The sequence below is a fragment of the Vanacampus margaritifer genome, chromosome 3 (assembly GCF_051991255.1).
Source record: "Vanacampus margaritifer isolate UIUO_Vmar chromosome 3, RoL_Vmar_1.0, whole genome shotgun sequence".
Classification (NCBI taxonomy): Eukaryota; Metazoa; Chordata; class Actinopteri; order Syngnathiformes; family Syngnathidae; genus Vanacampus; species Vanacampus margaritifer.
In genome coordinates this window covers 2,012,381-2,031,433 of record NC_135434.1, presented here as the reverse complement: position 1 = coordinate 2,031,433, position 19,053 = coordinate 2,012,381, and the positions used below count along the sequence as shown (strand labels likewise).

Below are 19,053 nucleotides of genomic sequence, written 5' to 3'. Positions count from 1 at the left end.
TAATATTTACTACACAAAGTTCCAGGCCACTGTATGCTCTTTTATTGCCTTATGGCCTTTTATTTACACAACTATAGAGGGTGTTAGGCTCTGTGCATTTCGTCACCTGACTAAATAGTGGATCCCCGCTATATGCCAAGTAGTAGTTTTAAACTATTCATCCTTTATTCAATTAGGCTTTCATTACATGTATGGAATTTTAATAATTTAATTTAATTTTATAACATTTCATTTTTAATACTTCAATTGCATTTTAATTTTTTTTTTAAATATATTATTTATTATATAGTATATAATTTTTTTTTTTGATTTATTTTATTTAACTCGTGGAAAATTGCGTAAACGTGCCTATGACGTCACGGGTGGGCGGTGCTTATCCCAGCCGAATTAACTTGAGGGGCAAGCGTAACCACGCAACCTGATCGCAGGGCATTGTGGGACTTTATGTAAATCCAACATGGCGGCGGCGGCCTGCGCCAGATCGCTGGTTAAGGTCGGTTGGACGATTCTGGAGAGTCCTGCGCTCCGCCGACCCGGCACCGTCGCCCTCCCGTCGGGGAACGTGGGCTCCCATGTGTCCCGGAGGTCCTACTACTACGGCGGCGGCGGCGGACCAGGATCCCGCTCCGGACTGCTGTGGTCCCTGCGGGGTGGTGGAGGAAACCGAGCGCTGAGCTGCGCCTTCCTGCTCGGCGGCGGTGTGGGGCTGTACCACACCGTCAAGTTCTACTGGGCCCAGCAGCGACAGCTGGCCCAGGTGAGATGCCTCATGCCCGGGGAGAGGAAGGAGTAACGACTTGATTACTATCCCGGAATAGTATAGAAAAAAAAAGACACCATTGCAAAATTATCAGTTTCTGTGATTCTACTATTTATAGTTGTGTGAAATGAACTTTCTCGTTTTATTCTACTATGGACAACATAAGTACGAAATAAAATTTAAAAAATTGTTTTTCAGAGAAGATTTTTGCAGAGAATAAAACATAATATACACTACTTTGGTATAGTAATATTAAGTCAAAGTGAAATTATGTAAATAATCCTCACAATTGTGTCAGCAAGACTAGAAAAACAGTAGTGTTACTGTTTATTTGTTTTATCCATTGCTGTTGTTCATTACTGTACCATAATATTTTTTTTTATCACATTTATATTTTATGTTGGTAAATAGCTATTAACAAATTCACTACCAGCAGAGTTCTCCATATTTCCAGCTATTCCGCTCTTTACTAATCAATCTGCAGTAGAACATAGGTCAGTTTCACCAATAGGATCTGACCAAAAAAGCAGAGGACCCCCCCCAAAAAAAAAAAAGTTACGCCAAGAAGAACTGCGAGAGTTAAAATAGTTTGCCTTTGTGACATTTGAACTGAAAAACCACTCTTGCACTGACGAGCTCCATCTTGCTCAGTTGAATTGAAAGCACGCTTGCTTATGTGTCTCAGGCGCCCCCCGCAGAAGGCCCTTCGCCATCGGCATCTCCGTCCCTGACGCTATACCAGTACCAAACGTGTCCGTTCTGCAGCAAGGTGCGAGCCTTCCTGGATTACCACGGCCTGGCCTACCGCGTGGTGGAGGTCAACCCGGTCATGCGGCGGGAGATCAAGTGGTCGGCCTACCGCAAGGTCCCCATCCTCATGGTGGACGAGCACCTGGTACCGCCCCACGCTAACCCGAAAGCATCTTTAGTGGTTACGATTTGTCTGTGGGTGTCAACTTTCTTTTGTTTGTTTTAATCAAACTGCAGCAACTGAACGACTCGTCCGTCATCATCAGCTCACTCAAGTCCTACTTAATCAGCAAGTAAGCGCCGCTATGTGAACGACTATATTAATTACCTTCATAACTGCACTGATTACTACCTTGACCTTGACCAATTACAAGCTTCACAATTATCTTGACCTTCTTGATGACATCCTCACAACTACCTTGCAAACTAACTTAGCATTAACATCCCTCTTAACAACTCCATTAACACCATGACAACTATATAAATAACTAGCTTGACAACTACATTCCCAAGCTTAACTACGTAACATCTGTATTGATAACTACCTTAACAATTTTCTTGACTATCTTGACAACTAACTTAGCATCAACAACTTTAACAACTAAATAAATACCTTGACAACTATAGTGCCAACCTTAACTACCCTAAAACCTGTTAACTAACTTAACAATTTCCTTGACTACCTTAACCAAATTGACAACCACCCCAACAACTAACATTAATAACTTGACAACTACATTGACTAGCTTTTGCCAAGTACATTACCAACCTTAACTATGTGACGTCTATATTAATAACTACATTGACAGCTATCTTAACAATTTTCTTGACTATCTTGACAACTAATTTAGGATTAACAACAACCTTAACAACTAAATACCTTGACAATTATGTTACCAACCTTAACTACCCTAAAACCTGTTAAGTTACTAACTTAACCATTTTCTTGACTTTTTTTTAACTAGATTAAAATAACCAGCTTGACAACTACATTACTAACTTTAACAACTACTTTAAAACCTAGATGAATAATTCTCTTGACAACTAGCGTAACTATTACCTTCACAAATATCTTGACAACAACCATCTTAACTACTTTCACAGTTACCTTGACAAACATCTGAACAACCACCATAACAATTACCTTCACCAAATATCTTGACAACTACCTTGATAACCACCGTAACTACAAACTTGGCAACAATTTTGACAACTATCTCAACAACTACCTCGAAGACCACCATGACCTCAACTACCTTGCCAGTTATTTTGACAACAAACCGGACATCCCAAAGCGATCTTGGCAAACTCCCTGGGATTTTTTTGTGTGCGTGTTTTTTTCAGGGGTTCCAGCATGTCGGACATTGTGAACTGTTACCCCGAGATGAAGTCGGTGAACGACAGCGGCAAGGAGGTGACGGAGTACAACAACAAGTACTGGCTCATGCTCAGCCAGGACGACACGGCTGCCGTCTACCCCGACAAAGGCATGCAGAAGTAAGACAAGTGGCGCTGAGCTATGTAGCGACGCTAAGCTAACATTTCATCTACCTTCATTTTACCGGAGCGTCTTTAAAAAAAATATTCAGCCATAATTGATAGGGCTATCACTATTGAATATTTTTTAGAATTGATTAATATAAGGATTATTTCATCCATTATTAACTCTTTGACTGCCAGACGTTTTCAGAAAAGGGATGCCGTGGGTGCCAGCCGATTTTAAGCATTTTGACTGATCTTTCAAGGTCCATAGAAAAGTATGTGTTTGGACTATGGAAACACACATACTACCAAATGAAAGATTGGACTATCATCTTTCATCAGAAAAAAAGTTTGTTTCTACCTTATTCCGTTTTTCAGTAATCAACAATAGAAAATGGTTAGTTTCACCTCTGTTTTGAAACAAACGTCTTTTAACGTCTTTGGCACTCCTCCATAGGATTTTACTAAACGTTATTTAACGTTTTTGGCAGTCAAAGAGTTAAAATAATTTTTTATTTTGCATCAAAGTAAGGCATCAAAGCTTGACACTTGACACAAAAGAAGGCTGCATTTAGCAGTTGAGTTGTTAGCTTTTTTTAAGATCTTTTTTTAAAAATACCAAATCGAATTACATATTTTTGTATTAAGCTTTAATTTAAATGTACATCTTTTTAAACTATATTTCTATAGTTAATATAGATATTTTGTAATATTATTTTTTTCTTAACTCCTAACATAGCTATTCCCATTTATTAAATTTTTTTCAGACACACAAATGCATGTAAACACACACTTCCTATCAGATCCCGCCTCCTTTGATTTGACCGCCTTTAGCATGTTGCTGACGTGATCCATGTTTTCGTCCAGGGAGGAGATGAAGTGGCGCAAGTGGGCCGACAACTGGCTGGTGCACCTGATCTCGCCCAACGTGTACCGCAGCACCGGCGAGGCCCTGGCGTCCTTCGACTACATCGTGCGCGAGGGCAAGTTCGGCACCCTGGAGGGATTCTTCGCCAAGTACGTCGGCGCCGCCGCCATGTTCGTCATCGCCAAGCGCCTCAAGAGCCGGTGAGTGAGTCGCTTGAGTTCGGGGGTTATTTGTGACTTTTTGGACTGTTGAAGATTGCTAGTGGTTGTGTCAAGGTCCCGACAATTAACATTTATATAAGCGCTTTCAAAATTGTGTTACCCCCCCCCCCACCCCCTTATTTTTTTATATACGCAAACATGTTACAATAATGGCATTCAAATATTCCCCATGGTTTTTTTTTGCAGATTTCTTGTTTTTTGTTGTAAAGTTAAAAACAATCAAAGACTAATTCCAAAAAATTATCAGAATCTGCCAAATATCTTAATCATCTGTATTTATTTAAAAAATAAAAAAAATAAAAAAGTTGGGGCCTAGTTGTGTCAATTTCTACTGTGCTCATGCAAGCAAATGGATTAATTGCAGACACAACCTTCAGGACGACGTGCGTCAGGACCTGTACAAGGCCGTCAACGATTGGGTGGCGGCCGTCGGCAAGAAGAGGAAGTTCATGGGCGGAGAGCAGCCCAACCTGGCCGACCTGGTGAGGAGACACCACAATGGCGCCGTTTCGCGCACCTGACAATTTACAGTCAAACCATGTTTATAGTGGGGGGGGGGGGGGGTACGAAAAGTTCCAGATGGGATAAATCAGGCCCACTGCCTATTTTAAAAACCCATTAAAAAAAAAAAAACGATTGTTAAAAAATGGGCGATCTCACTTGTAGTTTTGCCGCTTGCTCGCCTCGACAGGCTGTGTTCGGCGTGCTGCGCGTGATGGAGGGCCTGGAGGCCTTCGACGACATGATGGCCAACACCAAAGTCAAGCCGTGGTACCAGCGCATGGAGGAGGCCGCGCGCAACCACGATGGACGCTCACAGTCGTCACGGTAACCGCGCTGCTCACCAAAAACGGCTTCGCGGAGGACGCGGGGACTTCTGGATGCTCACGTGACCTTAACTGCTTTTGTTCTGGAAAATTGCAGTCACGGTCAATATTCCATACGGCCCATTTTTACGGTTCATGTCAACGGCTGTAAAAGTTCCATTTGTATTCCTTAACGAGTTACAAAAGAAAAAGAAAAAAACTGAAGAAAAAGTGTTAACTTCTTCTTCTTGTGCTGAGCTTCCGGGATGCAGGATGGCGACGCGGCCATAAGAAGGCGCTCTTGAGTTGGTCTTTGTCTGAAAGTACAAAGAAATGCAAACGTTTAATAATGCAAACAAATGTACTTGAAATGCAGGATTCATGTGTGTACTTGTAAAAAGCTTCAATAAAGACAAGAATGTGGTTTCATGTGTTTTTTTTTTTTATTCAATACTTACATGTAAACAAACTGAAAAAGATTAGCTTTAAAGAATTCCTTCATAAAAATTCATTTCAAATCTGTATTTTATACTATATACTGCACTCTTTGGATGACTATTTTAGGACTCAAAAAAAAAATACAAATATTAATGCATTTTTCCCCCCAACTGTTCAGCTAAAAGCTATTTTAATGTTTAGATTTTCTTCTACTTTTTCCCACGACATAGCTAACTTTTTCTAACCTTGCATAGCTTTAACATGCTGTAGCCATTATATTTTTACAAAATGTCTTATAAATATATATATACAGAATATATATATATACAGGGATGTGATTTTTCCGCTAATTCGCGGAATTCCGCTTTTTTTATCTCCCCCCAAAAAAAAAATCCGATTTTTTTTTTTTTTTTTTGTATTTCATTGTGTATGCACATGACTCCGACAGATAACATCTTCTGCTATAACAAAGACATTTGTGGTATGCTCTAATATGAGTTACTTTTCATTTGGTCACGATACAATTATTTGTTCATGAAATTTGAACTCTTCAACATTATTTATGTGTTAACTTAGTAATCACATTAGTTAGATATGATGATATTCTCAGTGATAGTTTTTAAAAGCAAAGGCAGTCCAATGTTTTTGAATGTGACTGATTTTGAGTTGACTAAAACTGCCATTTTATATGGGATAGTTCAATATACATTGAAAATTTATGCTGTTGTTTTGTCTATTTCTTTGTCATGTGAGTGCATTGAAAGTACTTAAAAACACGGAAAACCCATGAGCTCCGCGGCCCCCAGACCCCCGGCTAAATTTTCAGATAATTTCACTTTGGTCAAATCACATCCCTGTATATACTGTGTGTGTATATATATATATATATATATATATATATATATATATATAATATAGATTTATATATATGTACGTATATACACACTATATATATTTATATGCTGTATATATAAATGCAATGAAGAAAATAACGGCAAATGAAATCAAAAGTGTCACGTGGACACATTTATTTGCGATTCGAACCAAAGTGAAAGCTTGTGTTTTGTGTTTTGCCTTCAGCTCGGGACGAACGGCTCTCCAAAGACGTTCCCGTAGGAGGTCTTGAGGAAGCGCACGTAGTTCTGCAGGCTGCGGTTGGTCTGGTCCGACTGGTCCAGACGCTCCTTCAGGTTCTTCAGCTGGTTCTGGAAGCGACGCTCCATCTGCGCAAAGGAAACCAGTCACGAGTCGTCCCCCTCCCAACCCTGACTTGGCTCCACCCGCACATCAACCTGAACAACTACCGCAATGACCTCAACAACGATCTTAACTAAAAAAAGAGACTAAAAAGTCCCGCGGCGGTGCCGGAGTCCGCGGCGCGCGCGGTCACCTCCTCCTTGCTGCGGTGCAGCTGGCTGAGCTGGGCCTGGGCCCGGCTCAGCTCTTCCTGCAGGTCCAGGGCTTTGGACTGCGACCTGCGCTCCTTGTCCAGGACCCTCTCCACGCTTTGCCGGGCCTGCTGCTGGGCGTCGTCCAGGGTTTGCTGCAGCTGTTGGGACAGGACGGCGTTCTGGCGGCTTTTGTGCTCCAGCTGCTGCTCCACGCTAAGCACGCTGACCTCCTTCAGGGTGAGCGCTTCGCACATCTCCTTGTTCTCCACACGCATGGACTCCAGCTTACTGCGGGGGGGGGTCACACGCACACGCCTTGACATTTTTGATTTGGGTTTGAAATGACTTTTTCCCACATTGCTCGTATTGTTTTTAATCATGCCGCGCTCACGTAGCTAATTCATTTAGTTCTTTTGGGTTTCGTCGTTTTTTCTCCCTGATCTTTATTTAGTTACTTTTAAACTTGTTCTGACTCTGTCCAGCTCACTTACCAATTATGTTAATATTTTTAAAGATATTTCCTAATTTTGCATAACTAGCATAGCTATTTAAAGTTTGTATTAATAGACTTCACTTTTAATCCCTACAAACACAGCTAACAATTATTTCACCTCAACTCTTTGACTGCCAAAAACGTTAAATAACGTTTCGTAAAATCCTAGGGAGGAGTGCCAAAGACGTTAAAAGACGTTTGTTTCAAAACAGAGGTGAAACTAACCATTTTCTATTGTTGATTACTGAAAAACGGAATAAGGTAGAAACAAACTTTTTTTTCTGATGAAAGATGAGAGTCCAATCTTTCATTTGGTAGTGTGTGTGTTCCCATAATCCAAACACAACATTTTCTGTGCACCTTGAAAGATCAGTCAAAATGCTTAAATCGGCTGGCACCCACGGCATCCCTTTTCTGAAAACGTCTGGCAGTCAAAGAGTTAAAGGAATCCTTGACTCATTGAGACATTTCCAGCAATAAAAAGTTCATATTTGTCCAGAATTAATTTGATAACTTTATTATCGTCATGTGCAATTAATATATTTTAAAACTAATTAATTTTTTTCCACTCGCTATCGACTGAAGACGACCTCACAGGTGAGCCATGATTGGTCGTTAACTACTTCCTCAAGCACAGGTGAGGTCATCTTCAGTCGACCGCAAGTGGAAAAAGTTATTTTTAAAGGTATTATTTGTACATAAAAAATACTTTTCACTGCTAAAAATGTCTCAATGAATGAAGTATCCCTTCAACTAAAGAGTATAACCTATAATGTTTTTATATATTTTTATTCCAAAAAAAAAATCCCAGTAGTTATTGTATTTTTTTTTTTTTAATTATTTGACTTTTTTTTACCCTAACACACAAAGCATTTTTTTTTTTTTGCATATTTAAAATATTTATATGATATATTTTTATTTAAATTTATAATTAATTAACTAATTAATCTGTGAAAATCTAACATTAAGATAAATAGCTTTCACTGTGTGTTGACTTTCTTATTTTGGGCCCGTCCCTGATCTAAAAGGTATCAGACGCTGGCAGAAAATGGCAGCAGCACATTGTGGTTACCTTTCCAGGTTGTGTATCTTCTCTTTGAGGACGTTGTTCTCCTCCTGCAGCAGCACTTTCCTACGTTGAAATGCCTCGAGCTGAGAACCTTGTTGTTCCACCTGAAGGGCAACAAAGATGAATTTAAAAAAAAAAACATTTCTACATCATCCAAAAATCTACTTTAAACAAAAAAAAAGTCTACAAAATACACAGATTCCGATTAGACCTGAAAAGATCTAGAATGGCCAAAGTACAATGGCCTCGAAAGTCCATCCTTCAGGTACCTTGTGCCTGACCTGCGCAAGGGCAGCGTCGTGCTCGCGGCTCCTCCTCTGGCGATCATCGGCCTCCTGCTGCGCCTGCGCCAGCTGCTGCTCGCTCTCGCGCAGGCGCTCGGGAAGCGCTTCCAGCTGGCGCAGGCGCAGCAGCTCCTTCCTCAGCCGCTCGCGCTCCCGGTCCTGCGCCGCCAAGGCCTCCCGAGCCTCCAGCTGGGCCTCGTTCACCTTCAGACGCTGCTCCTCGCAGTCCAGGTCCGCCTGCTGAGCCTGACCAACGTCGCAATCAGTTTGGGCCAGGATGGCCTCGTCTACGTTGTCATTCCAGTCCTAGACAATCTCGAATAGCATGCTCTACTCTAGTTGAGTGAATTTTAGGATGGGTTAAGGTTTACAGGGATGTGATTTGACCAAAGTGAAATTATCTGAAAATTTAGCCAGGGGGTCTGGGGGCCGCCGGCACCCAGCTAGGTCCAGGGCAGTGCCCTGGTGGGGGGACAAGGGGGGGCTTCCCGGAGCTCATGGGTTTTCCGTGTTTTTAAGTACTTTCAATGCACTCACATGACAAAGAAATAGACAAAACAACAGCATAAAATTTCAATGTATATTGAACTATCCCATATAAAATGGCCATTTTAGTCAACTCAAAATCAGTCACATTCAAAAACATTGGACTGCCTTTGCTTTTAAAAACTATCACTGAGAATATCATCATATCTAACTAATGTGATTACTAAGTTAACACATAAATAATGTTGAAGAGTTCAAATTTCATGAACAAATAATTGTATCATGACCAAATGAAAAGTAACTCATATTAGAGCATACCACAAATGTCTTTGTTATAGCAGAAGATGTGATCTGTCGGAGTCATGTGCATACACAATGAACTACTAAAAAAAAAAAAAACGGAAATTTAAAATTTTTATTTTTGGAGATAAAAAAAGCGGAATTCCGCGAATTAGCGGAAAAATCACATCCCTGGGTTTATCATAGACTGGTTCATCCAGGTTAGGACTACACCCTAGTCCTATATAGTCTGTCATAGTTGAATATTGTATTAGGCTGGTCTGGCATAGTCTAGTATCGCAAGTCTACTTTAGGACAGTTTACTTTTGCCTTACATTAGCATGCTAACATGCTACAAGTCTGCCAGATCGACGTAGCATACCTTCCTCTTGTATTTGTCCAACACAGCTTCCTGTTTTTTGTACGACGCCCTGAACTGCCTCGCTTCCTCCTGAGCCCCTCGCAGCTTCTCCTCGCCGGATGTCACCTGAGCCTGCAGGAAAAACCAAACCCTTGCGGCTCACCTGTGGGTGGGGTGGGGGGGGGGGGTGGGGGCCTTTGCCATATGCTATGTGATGTCCCGTACCTGCAACGATTGTTTGTCTAGCGCCATGGCGGCGTTCTGGGCACTCAGACGGTGAAGCTGGTCCCGGAGCTCCTCCCTCTCGCCGCGACTTCGCTCATCGGCCACGTGATGCCGAGCGTTCCATTCGCTCACCTGCCTGGCGGAAGAAGGTCAAAGACAGTCTAGTCTAGCGCAGTTTTGTATGGGGATGGTCTTGCCTCGCATAGTCTCTCGCATGCTGGATTCTAAAGAGGGGAAACAATGTCTACTCCTAAATAGCCTAGCTTAGATCTGTTTAGCATAATAGTCTAGCCTAGCACAGTCTACTAAGGTGATAGACAGTCAAGTGGAGCCTTGTCTATTGCAATCCAATATAGTCCAGCACCGTGTCGTCCACCGCAGTCTATTCTAGTCAAGCACAATCTAGGAACAATCTAGTCAGGCACAGCCTGTTCTGGTACTCTGTAGAAAGTGAACTGACAGGGACAGTACCCTGCTGTGATTGTCTACTATGGCAACAGTGTATTCTAGTACAGTAGAGTGTAGTCTAGGATAGGCTATTTTTGCATACCAAACTGTAACCTAATCCAGTCCAGTCTGGACAAGTCGGGTCTAGTACAGCCCATACATGTCAACCCATAAGGTTTGTCCGTATTTCTTACGGATTTTTAAGTGTTGCAAAAGCATACGGGCGTATTTGGAAATGAATACGGATTTAACTGTTTTCATGAAAATAATAATATTAGTATATATTGCTTACCCTTTTTAAATGTATTTAGTATTTACTGTCGGCTACGTGCTACACGCGTGCATAAGCTCGATTTAAACAACAACCGGTCACAAAATCTCGTCTATCGCGCGAGACTTCTAACAGTTTCCTGACATGCGCAGTTAAGAAATTTGTGTTAGCGCGAAAATTGCGAGTCGTTCGCAGTGGTTGAGAAAATGGGGGACAGGCCGGCCAAAAAAAACAAGATACACCGGACGTTTTCGTTCAGAATGGACGGATTTATTTAAGGTAATTGGTCCGTCAAAACTTGGAGAAGAGGATGCATCATGTTCGCTTTGTTGACGGGACACTAAGGTTGCGGCATCTGGCATTTACGACGTCAAAGAACATTTGAAATCAAAGTTGCACGAGAGAAATGTGAAGCAACAAAAAAGTCAACCGTCCCTGTGATATTTAGAAATCTGTTTTTTCTTTGTGCAATAAAATGTCATTTGGAACAAGATACTGTCAATGTCTTCATATAAGAAAGAAAGTAAGGTAAGATTAATGTTATTGCATGAAACAGCTTCAGTATTGATAAAACTGACATAAGGATTTTTATGGGAAAATAAGGATTTTATGGGTTTGTAATACAGGTGGGACCAAATTAGGGTTGACATGTATGACAGCCCATTATAGTAAAAGTCTAGACTGGCACAATCCATCTTGTCTCATTTACAGAAAATGGACAGTCGATTGTTGTTGAGTTGTGTTGGACTGTCTAGCGTCCCACAGCACATCCAACTCTCGCCTATTAAAGTCTCATAAAGTGTAACGTAGTCTGCTCTACTACACTAGTCGATATACTGCACTGTATATTTGGCATTGTTCAATCAGCAGGATAGTATAGTTGCAATCTTGTCTGGTTTAATGCCGCATGGTCGAGTACATTAACTCTTTGACTGCCAAAAACGTTAAATAACGTTTAGTAAAATCCTATGGAGGAGTGCCAAAGACGTTAAAAGACGTTTGTTTCAAAACAGAGGTGAAACTAACTATTTTCTATTGTTGATTACTGAAAAACGGAATAAGGTAGAAACAAACTTTTTTTTCTGATGAAAGATGAGAGTCCAATCTTTCATTTGGTACTATGTGTGTTTCCATAGTTCAAACACATAATTTTCTATGGACCTTGAAAGATCGGTCAAAATGCTTAAAATCGGCTGGCACCCTTTTCTGAAAACGTCTGGCAGTCAAAGAGTTAAAACACGGCCTGGCATGGTCCGGCACTGCGTACTCACAATTTGAGCGCTGCGACGTCGTCCTCCAGCTGACTTCTGGCCGTGGCCTCCTTGGCCATGCGCAGACGCAGCTCGCTACATGTGGACAACGCCTGCGCCAGCTGCGACTCCTTCAAAGACATCGGCGACAAACTAGCATCGTCTCGTCTTGTAAGAGTGAAAAGTCGAGACTCGTGACGTAACGGCGTAGTCTGCCATAGCAGACCGGGGTCGTCTGCCAAATTGATAATAGTGGAGTCTATTAATAGTCTGGAGCAGTAATAACAGTGCGGCTTAGGGTAAACTAGCAATAGTTTAGTTGTAGTCTAGCCTAGTAATAGTTTCTTATAGTAGTCTGTTGTAGTAATAGTCCATAATAGTAATCCAGTTTAATATAGTGTATGTAGTCTATTAATATAGTCTAGTACAGTAACAGTGTTATCTAGCGTGGTCATAATTAGTAATAGTCTAGTTAAGAATAGTCCTGTACAGTAATCTAGTATAGTATAGCATAGTACAATAATAGGTTAGACTAGTTTAGGCATGGTGTACTCATAGTCTAGTCTAAAAGTAAGATAGCCTATTAATAGTCTCGTGTAGTAAATCGAATCAAGAATAACAATCGGCGAACGTAGCCTAGCATAGTCTAGCACAGTCGAAAATAATCTGGTATAATAACAGTCTAGCCTAGCATATTCAAATCTAGTAATAGTCCAAACTACCACAGGGGTCGTGAATAATAATAGGCTAGTAATAATGTCTTCTCATGATAATTGAGTACATTAACAGTGTAGTCTAGAATTTAAATAATGTAGTGCGGCACAAACTGTCACACCAAAATTCTAGTCTTGTATAGCCGAGTTTGTCACGGACTTGACAATCGAGTTGAATCGAGGATGGAACCGCGTATAACATGTTTATAACGACACAATCCGGGATAATTTCGTGCACCCTAATATATCCTAGATGAGGATATTTGGATTTTGTCTACCTTCTCCTGCAGTCGGGCGCCCATCTGCCTGGCGGCCTCCTCGGCCCGCTCGGCATGCTGGGTAAGCAGCGCCAGGGCCGCCTCATCGTTATTCCCCCGTTGTTGCTCGTAGGTCTGCTGCAGGCGCTGGTTTTAGAGGACAGGGGTTCCGTTTAGCATATGGTGAGAGGCTAGCCTAGCATAGTGGCGCTTGCCATAGTCTGGGACAGGGGTCACGGGGGGGTGTTTTCGATAGCTCTCTCCTCCGACACAGGTGAGGATTGTTTATCTCTTTGACTGCCAGACGTTTTCAGAAAAGGGATGCCGTGGGTGCCAGCCGATTTAAGCATTTTGACTGATCTTTCAAGGTCCACAGAAAATTATGTGTTTGGACTATGGAAACACACATACTGCCAAAACAAGATTGGACTCTCATCTTCCATCAGAAAAAAAAAGTTTGTTTCTACCTTATTCCGTTTTTGAGTAATCAACAATAAAAAATGGTTAGTTTCACCTGTTTTGAAAAAAACGTCTTTTAACGTCTTTGGCACTCCTCCATAGGATTTTACGAAACGTTATTTAACGTTTTTGGCAGTCAAAGAGTTAGCAGGCTTCTCCAGAGCTTGCTGATGAGCTGATCATTTGAATCGCCTGAGTTGGAGGAAAGAGATGTCTAAAGCACGTAAGAGTAGGTCTGCGGCGCTTTAGGACCAGGATTGCCAACCCAGGTCAAGGTTACATGGTAGTCAAATTGGGAATAATATGGCTTTATATGATTACATTTTAATCTATCATAGTCTGCTCTAGTATGGTAATAGTCTAGTCTCAAATTAAATAACCTAGTAATACTATGGTAATAATGTAGTCTATCATCGTGTAGGCTAATTGGACATCATACACTAATTTAGAAATAGTCTCATTTAGTAAAATAAATCTATCATTCCACATCATAGCCAATTGTAGTCTAGTCTATCCTAGGTTTGTATATTGTAGGTTTGTCAATTTAGTCGCAAATCAATCAGGTTTTATCCAAAGGATGTTACAGTCTTGGGTGGTGTAGAGGATTCTAATCTCATCAAGTCTTGTGTTGGATTGCCTGGTACACCATAGCATAGCGTAGTCTTCGTTTTATAGTTTCGCATAGTCTAGCGCGTGATTGTTTTGCACTTCAGTGTGCAAGCAGACCTGCAACTGTGCAGCCATCGCGACTTTTTCAGCTTGCACTCGACTGAGCTGAGACTCCAAATGGTCCCGAGTAGACGCCAGGATCCTGGACAGCTCCTCCGTGGTCTTGGCATGGTCCTGAAAATGGAAGACAGCGAGTTAACAGATGCTGCAGTCTAGCAGGGGTCTAGTAGAGTTTATTCATATTAAGAGTCGATTCATATTCAAGGAGAGTCAAGTCTGTTCCAGTCCCGTATAGTCTATCATAATCTGGTGTATCACACCGTGGTATACTAACTCTTTGACTGCCAAAAACGTTAAATAACGTTTCGTAAAATCCTATGGAGGAGTGCCAAAGACGTTAAAAGACGTTTTTTTCAAAACAGGTGAAACTAACCATTTTCTATTGTTGATTACTCAAAAACGGAATAAGGTAGAAACAAACTTTTTTTTTCTGATGGAAGATGAGAGTCCAATCTTGTTTTGGCAGTATGTGTGTTTCCATAGTCCAAACACATAATTTTCTATGGACCTTGAAAGATCAGTCAAAATGCTTAAAATCGGCTGGCACCCACGGCATCCCTTTTCTGAAAACGTCTGGCAGTCAAAGAGTTAATAGTCTAGATTTACAGTCTAATCTAGTAATGGTCTAGTCTGTCATAGTCTATATTCTAGTATTGTTTAGTTAAGTATAGCATTAATCTGGTATAGTTATAGTCTAGTCCAGAGGTGCCCAACCCTGGTCCTCGGGGACCGGTATCCAGCCTGTTTTCCATGCCTCCCACAGCCAACACAGGTGATTCATATCATCAGCTAATCAGCAATCTCTGGAGAAGGCTGATAACGATCTCCACCTGTGTTGGCATGGAAAACAGGCTGGATACCGGTCCCTGAGGACCAGGGTTGGGGACCTCTGGTCTAGTCTGTCAAAGTTGAGTGTAGTACTATTGGACTGTCAAACATAGCAATAGTCGAGTCTAATAAGGTATCTGCGGACCTTCTCAAATTCCAAAGACTCTGCGAGCTGAGAAACTTCTTTTTCCTTGCTGAACAGTTTGGACACAAGTCTCTGGAGGACACAAAAATGTCAAAAGCATCCGTTTTATTGTGACATTCTGTATAGCGAGGTGAGAGTCGTAATTGTGCTGATTGTGGTTGGGGTGGAGATGGTTATGGTGATGGTTATAGTAGTTAGTGCATGGTTGTAGCGTTGGTTATTGTCCTCACTATATTCTCAGCCTCGACGTCGGCCAGCCTCTTCTTGAATGCTTCGTTCTCCTCACAGTGTCTCTCGGCTTCCCTCTGCTAAAAGGACAAAAGGACACATACAGTACTACTGTACTAGTACTAGTCTAGTCAAGCATAGTCTAGTCCAGTAATGGTGGAGTGAACTGCACTATTACTTTACCATACACTAGACCAGGGGTGGGCACACGCGGTCCTCGAGGGCCGGAGTCCTGCAGGTTTTGGATGTTTCCCTTCTCCAACACAGCTGATATATGATCAGCTCGTCAGCAAGCTCCGCATAAGCCTGGTAACGATCCTGTTGATTGGAATCAGCTGCGTTGCAGCAGGGACACCCTCCAAAACCTGCAGGACGCCGGTCCTTGAGGACCGAGATTGCCCACTACTGCTCTTTGACTGCCAGACGTTTTCAGAAAAGGGATGCCGTGGGTGCCAGCCGATTTTAAGCATTTTGACTGATCTTTCAAGGTCCATAGAAAATGATGTATTTGGACTATGGAAACACACTTACTACCAAAAAAAGATTGGACTCTCATCTTTCATCAGAAAAAAAAAGTTTGTTTCTACCTTATTCCGTTTTTCAGTAATCCACAATAGAAAATGGTTAGTTTCACCTCTGTTTTGAAACAAACGTCTTTTAACGTCTTTGGCACTCCTCCATAGGATTTTACTAAACGTTATTTAACGTTTTTGGCAGTCAAAGAGCTAGACTATAGTCTAGTGCAGAGGTGGGCATCGAGGGCCGAAGTCCTGCAGGTTTTGCATGTTTTCCTTCTCCAACACAGCTGATATATGATCAGCTCATCAGGAAGCTCTGCATAAGCCTGATAACGATCCTGTTGATTGGAATCAGCTTGTGTTGAAAGTGAGAAACCTACAAAACCTGCAGGACTCCGGCCCTCGAGGACCGAGATTGCCCACCTCTGGTCTAGTGTACTTACTGCAGTATCCAGCAGAATAATAGTCTAGCATAGTCTAGTGTACTAACAGCCTTGAATTGTCTAGTCTATCATAGTATTATTTCCTGTACAGCAATAATATAGCATAGTCTAGTACTGTATATTAATAATCTTGTATTGCCTCGTCTATCATAATAATAGCCTTGCTATCTAGTCTATCATAGACTAGTCTGGTCCAGGGCAGTATAGCGTCATCTAATAAAAGTCGAGTCTAGCATAATACCAACGCTCGCAACTGCGACGGATTGTCCCTATTTTGTTATGGAAATCGATTAACGCTGGCGCGCTACAACTGTGAACTATACTATAATATATACAGTGTAGTAAAGTAATAGTCGGGTCTACCACTCAAGTACACATAGCGTAGTCCAGTAATAGCAGTGGTTTAGCACAACCTGACCTTTTTCTAGCATAGTCTAGAACCTTCTGCCTCGAAAGCATTGATTTTACCTGGTGATGACTCCAGTCTCTGAGGAGGTCCCGGAGGCTGTGGTTGGTGTTGTCAAAGATCTCCATCTTCTCAACGAGAAGCTGCCGCTGCCGTGCGAGCGCGGACGCCTGAAGCCGGGACGGACGCTTGTCCTGCGGAGTCCACCGTCATCTTGTTAGTGTCCTCCGCCACCGACCTTTTCTTAATGTTTGTAAACGATAGGAGCCAAGATTCTTCCGGGTGGCAGGAAGTGAGTGACAACTTACCCGGGCAGTTTATCTTACATATCATTTTAGACCGATGAGTCACACATTTTAACTAGAGCGATTGAAAAGAAGACTGAAATCACCATCCGGGTTGTTTATTGTGTATTCTCAACCACTCGACCTCGGCCAAATGCCATCGAAAGGTTTGTTGGCTAGTGGTGCAAACGGATTTTTTGCCGGATGATAAATTACCTTAGCCAGGCCGTCCAGGGTTTCCTTGAAGGAGGTCATTATGTTGGCAACCGCCACGCCATCCACTTCCGCCTCCACCAGAGCCCGAAGCAGGACATTCGTCTCCGAGGACGGAACCTGTCCTCTGACGTACAGACAAAGCTCGTTCAGAGCTTAGAGCATGTTTGGTATAGAACTAGCGTAGTCTAGTCAGAGTCCAGCCTAGTAGAGTCGTCGTCGAACATAGTATCATTCTAAGCATCATTTCAGTAAAGCACTTTGATAGCTTGGCATCTCGTTTGAGTCCAGTTTAGTGAAGTTTAGGATAATCAAATGTAATACAGTAGTAGTCTGTTAATAGCCTAGCAGAGTCTAGAATACGAATAGTCTTCTCTTGCAAAGTAATCGTCTAGCATAGTCTCGTATCGTCATTTTCTTATCCATTAGATTCATGACATTCTTAAATAATATACTGTCGTATAATAGTGTGGTATACGCCTGTGGCCGAGTCAAGCTCAGGTTGCTCTCATTAATTCCAGTGTATTGTAGCATCCTGCAGTCTAGCACCGGGAGGTGTTTTGTTTATTGAGTGTTACTTGTTTGAACGCTGGCTGCTTTCTTGCTCTTTGAGCAGCAGGCTGAGGTTCTTCCTCAGCGTTGTGGCGTTGTCGTCGTCCTGCTCGTCACTTTCCCGCCGGACGTTCTCTGGCAGCAGTCGGCTTCTCTTAAACACAGAACATTAAAACGCAAGACATATAAGACATATGCATAAAATATACCAATGTTTAAACAACATGAAAGAGTGAGACCTGATCCCGTCTGCAAGACGAGATTCCGGGAGGGATCCAAGGGGCTCGGCCTGCCGATCTCCCACGATCCCCTCTCGCCTGAATGTCTCTGCTCCTCTCCTGCACAACAAATACAATCATGGTTTAGGACAGTAATTGTTGATCCTGGGATAGTCTAGCACCGTAATAGTCAAGTCAAATTTTATTTAAATTGATAGAGGAACAGTGTAGTGTAGCATAGTGTATTCTAACATCGAAGTTTGGTATAGACTAGTCTAATAGTCTGGAAAAGTTAGAGCATAGTCAAGATAGGTGTTGTATAGTAATAGTTTAGGCTAACATTGTCTGTTTAGTAAGAGTGTAGTCCAGCATGGATTAATCTACGAGTACCATGCTCTCCTATAGTAATCTATCATAGTCTAGTCTTGTATAGTGATAGTCAACGCTACCAAGGGACTAGTCTAGTCTGGCATTGTCTAGACCAGTAAACTAGCACTGTACCTGGTCTTTGCGTAGAAACAAACTACAAATGAATGCAATTTAGTTGCGTAACAAAGAAAAATAATAACGGCGAATAAAATGTGTGTTGTCTTCATTTCTATTCACCTGCGGGGTCCTGCTGGGGCTCCTTCTCATGTGAACGTGCACCGGAGTGCTCTCCACTACGTGGACGTGAACCGGAGGAGGAGAACGTCTCGTTCTCATGACTTCCCGATCTCAAACTCAGCCTCATTACGCGTTTCACCAAAAGAAACAGCCTCCCAGATTATTTTCTCAAGAAAAAAACATCACTATCCGACCACTTAAGACATTTTTTCAAACGTAAAAGTAACACAACTACGAACAAACTCTTCCATCGAGCAGACTGGTGTTTGGAGCGACAAACCAACGCCTCCTGATTGGTCACTCGGTCACTCTGATTGGTTGAGTTGAAGAATCAGGCTCAGTGATTGGCTGAGGTGCGTTTTGAGCGCTGTTGCCCGTAGTTACTCCTACACTCAGCGACGGATAATGATTTAAAACGCAGCCAGTAGACAGTTTAAAAACAAGAATTTGGGATGAATTTTAGTTAGAGTATTTCTATAGTAATCAAATTTCGCGGTTCAAATAAGCGCGCGTGCTATTCCGGAAGTGGCAGTAGCATCAAAACATAACGTCATGCTTCACATACGCATATAA

At 42.0% G+C, this 19,053-nt stretch overlaps 2 protein-coding genes across 4 annotated transcripts; one reads left to right on the top strand and one right to left on the bottom strand.

Annotated features, from left to right (window-relative positions):
• Positions 1-17: 17 nt before the first annotated feature.
• Positions 18-5,311, top strand: ptgesl (prostaglandin E synthase 2-like). Its single transcript, XM_077560690.1, has 7 exons — positions 18-757; positions 1,446-1,655; positions 1,748-1,803; positions 2,855-3,007; positions 3,860-4,060; positions 4,446-4,563; positions 4,773-5,311. Exons 1-7 carry the CDS (start codon positions 458-460, stop codon positions 4,911-4,913), a joined length of 1,179 nt encoding a protein of 392 aa, XP_077416816.1. The 5' UTR covers positions 18-457; the 3' UTR covers positions 4,914-5,311.
• On the bottom strand, positions 4,340-18,916 carry odf2a (outer dense fiber of sperm tails 2a). 3 transcript variants are annotated; one of them, XM_077560605.1, is made up of 17 exons: positions 18,481-18,916; positions 17,896-17,994; positions 17,683-17,810; positions 17,108-17,231; positions 16,670-16,801; positions 15,243-15,320; positions 15,013-15,084; positions 14,037-14,153; positions 12,873-12,998; positions 11,903-12,012; positions 9,914-10,049; positions 9,710-9,820; positions 8,560-8,808; positions 8,282-8,382; positions 6,716-7,004; positions 6,400-6,548; positions 4,340-5,204 (listed from the first exon to the last, which is right to left on the bottom strand). In XM_077560605.1, exons 1-16 carry the CDS (start codon positions 18,577-18,579, stop codon positions 6,402-6,404), a joined length of 2,118 nt encoding a protein of 705 aa, XP_077416731.1. In that variant the 5' UTR covers positions 18,580-18,916; the 3' UTR covers positions 4,340-5,204; positions 6,400-6,401. The 3 variants fall into 3 exon arrangements, with proteins under 3 accessions (XP_077416731.1, XP_077416730.1, XP_077416729.1); XM_077560604.1 differs by having other exon boundaries at positions 8,548-8,808; positions 15,243-15,317; positions 18,481-18,914; XM_077560603.1 differs by having other exon boundaries at positions 8,548-8,808; positions 18,481-18,912.
• Positions 18,917-19,053: the final 137 nt, after the last annotated feature.

Excerpts from the sequence above, each read along its gene's own strand:
- ptgesl (XM_077560690.1), top strand. The coding sequence starts at position 458 with ATGGCGGCGGCGGCCTGCGCCAGATCGCTGGTTAAGGTCGGTTGGACG. Across the intron at positions 1,804-2,854 it reads AAGTCCTACTTAATCAGCAA|GGGTTCCAGCATGTCGGACA; the intron begins GTAAGCGCCGCT and ends TGTTTTTTTCAG. Across the intron at positions 3,008-3,859 it reads CCCGACAAAGGCATGCAGAA|GGAGGAGATGAAGTGGCGCA; the intron begins GTAAGACAAGTG and ends GTTTTCGTCCAG.
- odf2a (XM_077560603.1), bottom strand. The coding sequence starts at position 18,579 with ATGAGAACGAGACGTTCTCCTCCTCCGGTTCACGTCCACGTAGTGGAG. Across the intron at positions 17,232-17,682 it reads AGCAGCCAGCGTTCAAACAA|AGGACAGGTTCCGTCCTCGG; the intron begins GTAACACTCAAT and ends TCTGTACGTCAG. Across the intron at positions 15,321-16,669 it reads GAGACTGGAGTCATCACCAG|CAGAGGGAAGCCGAGAGACA; the intron begins GTAAAATCAATG and ends TTGTCCTTTTAG.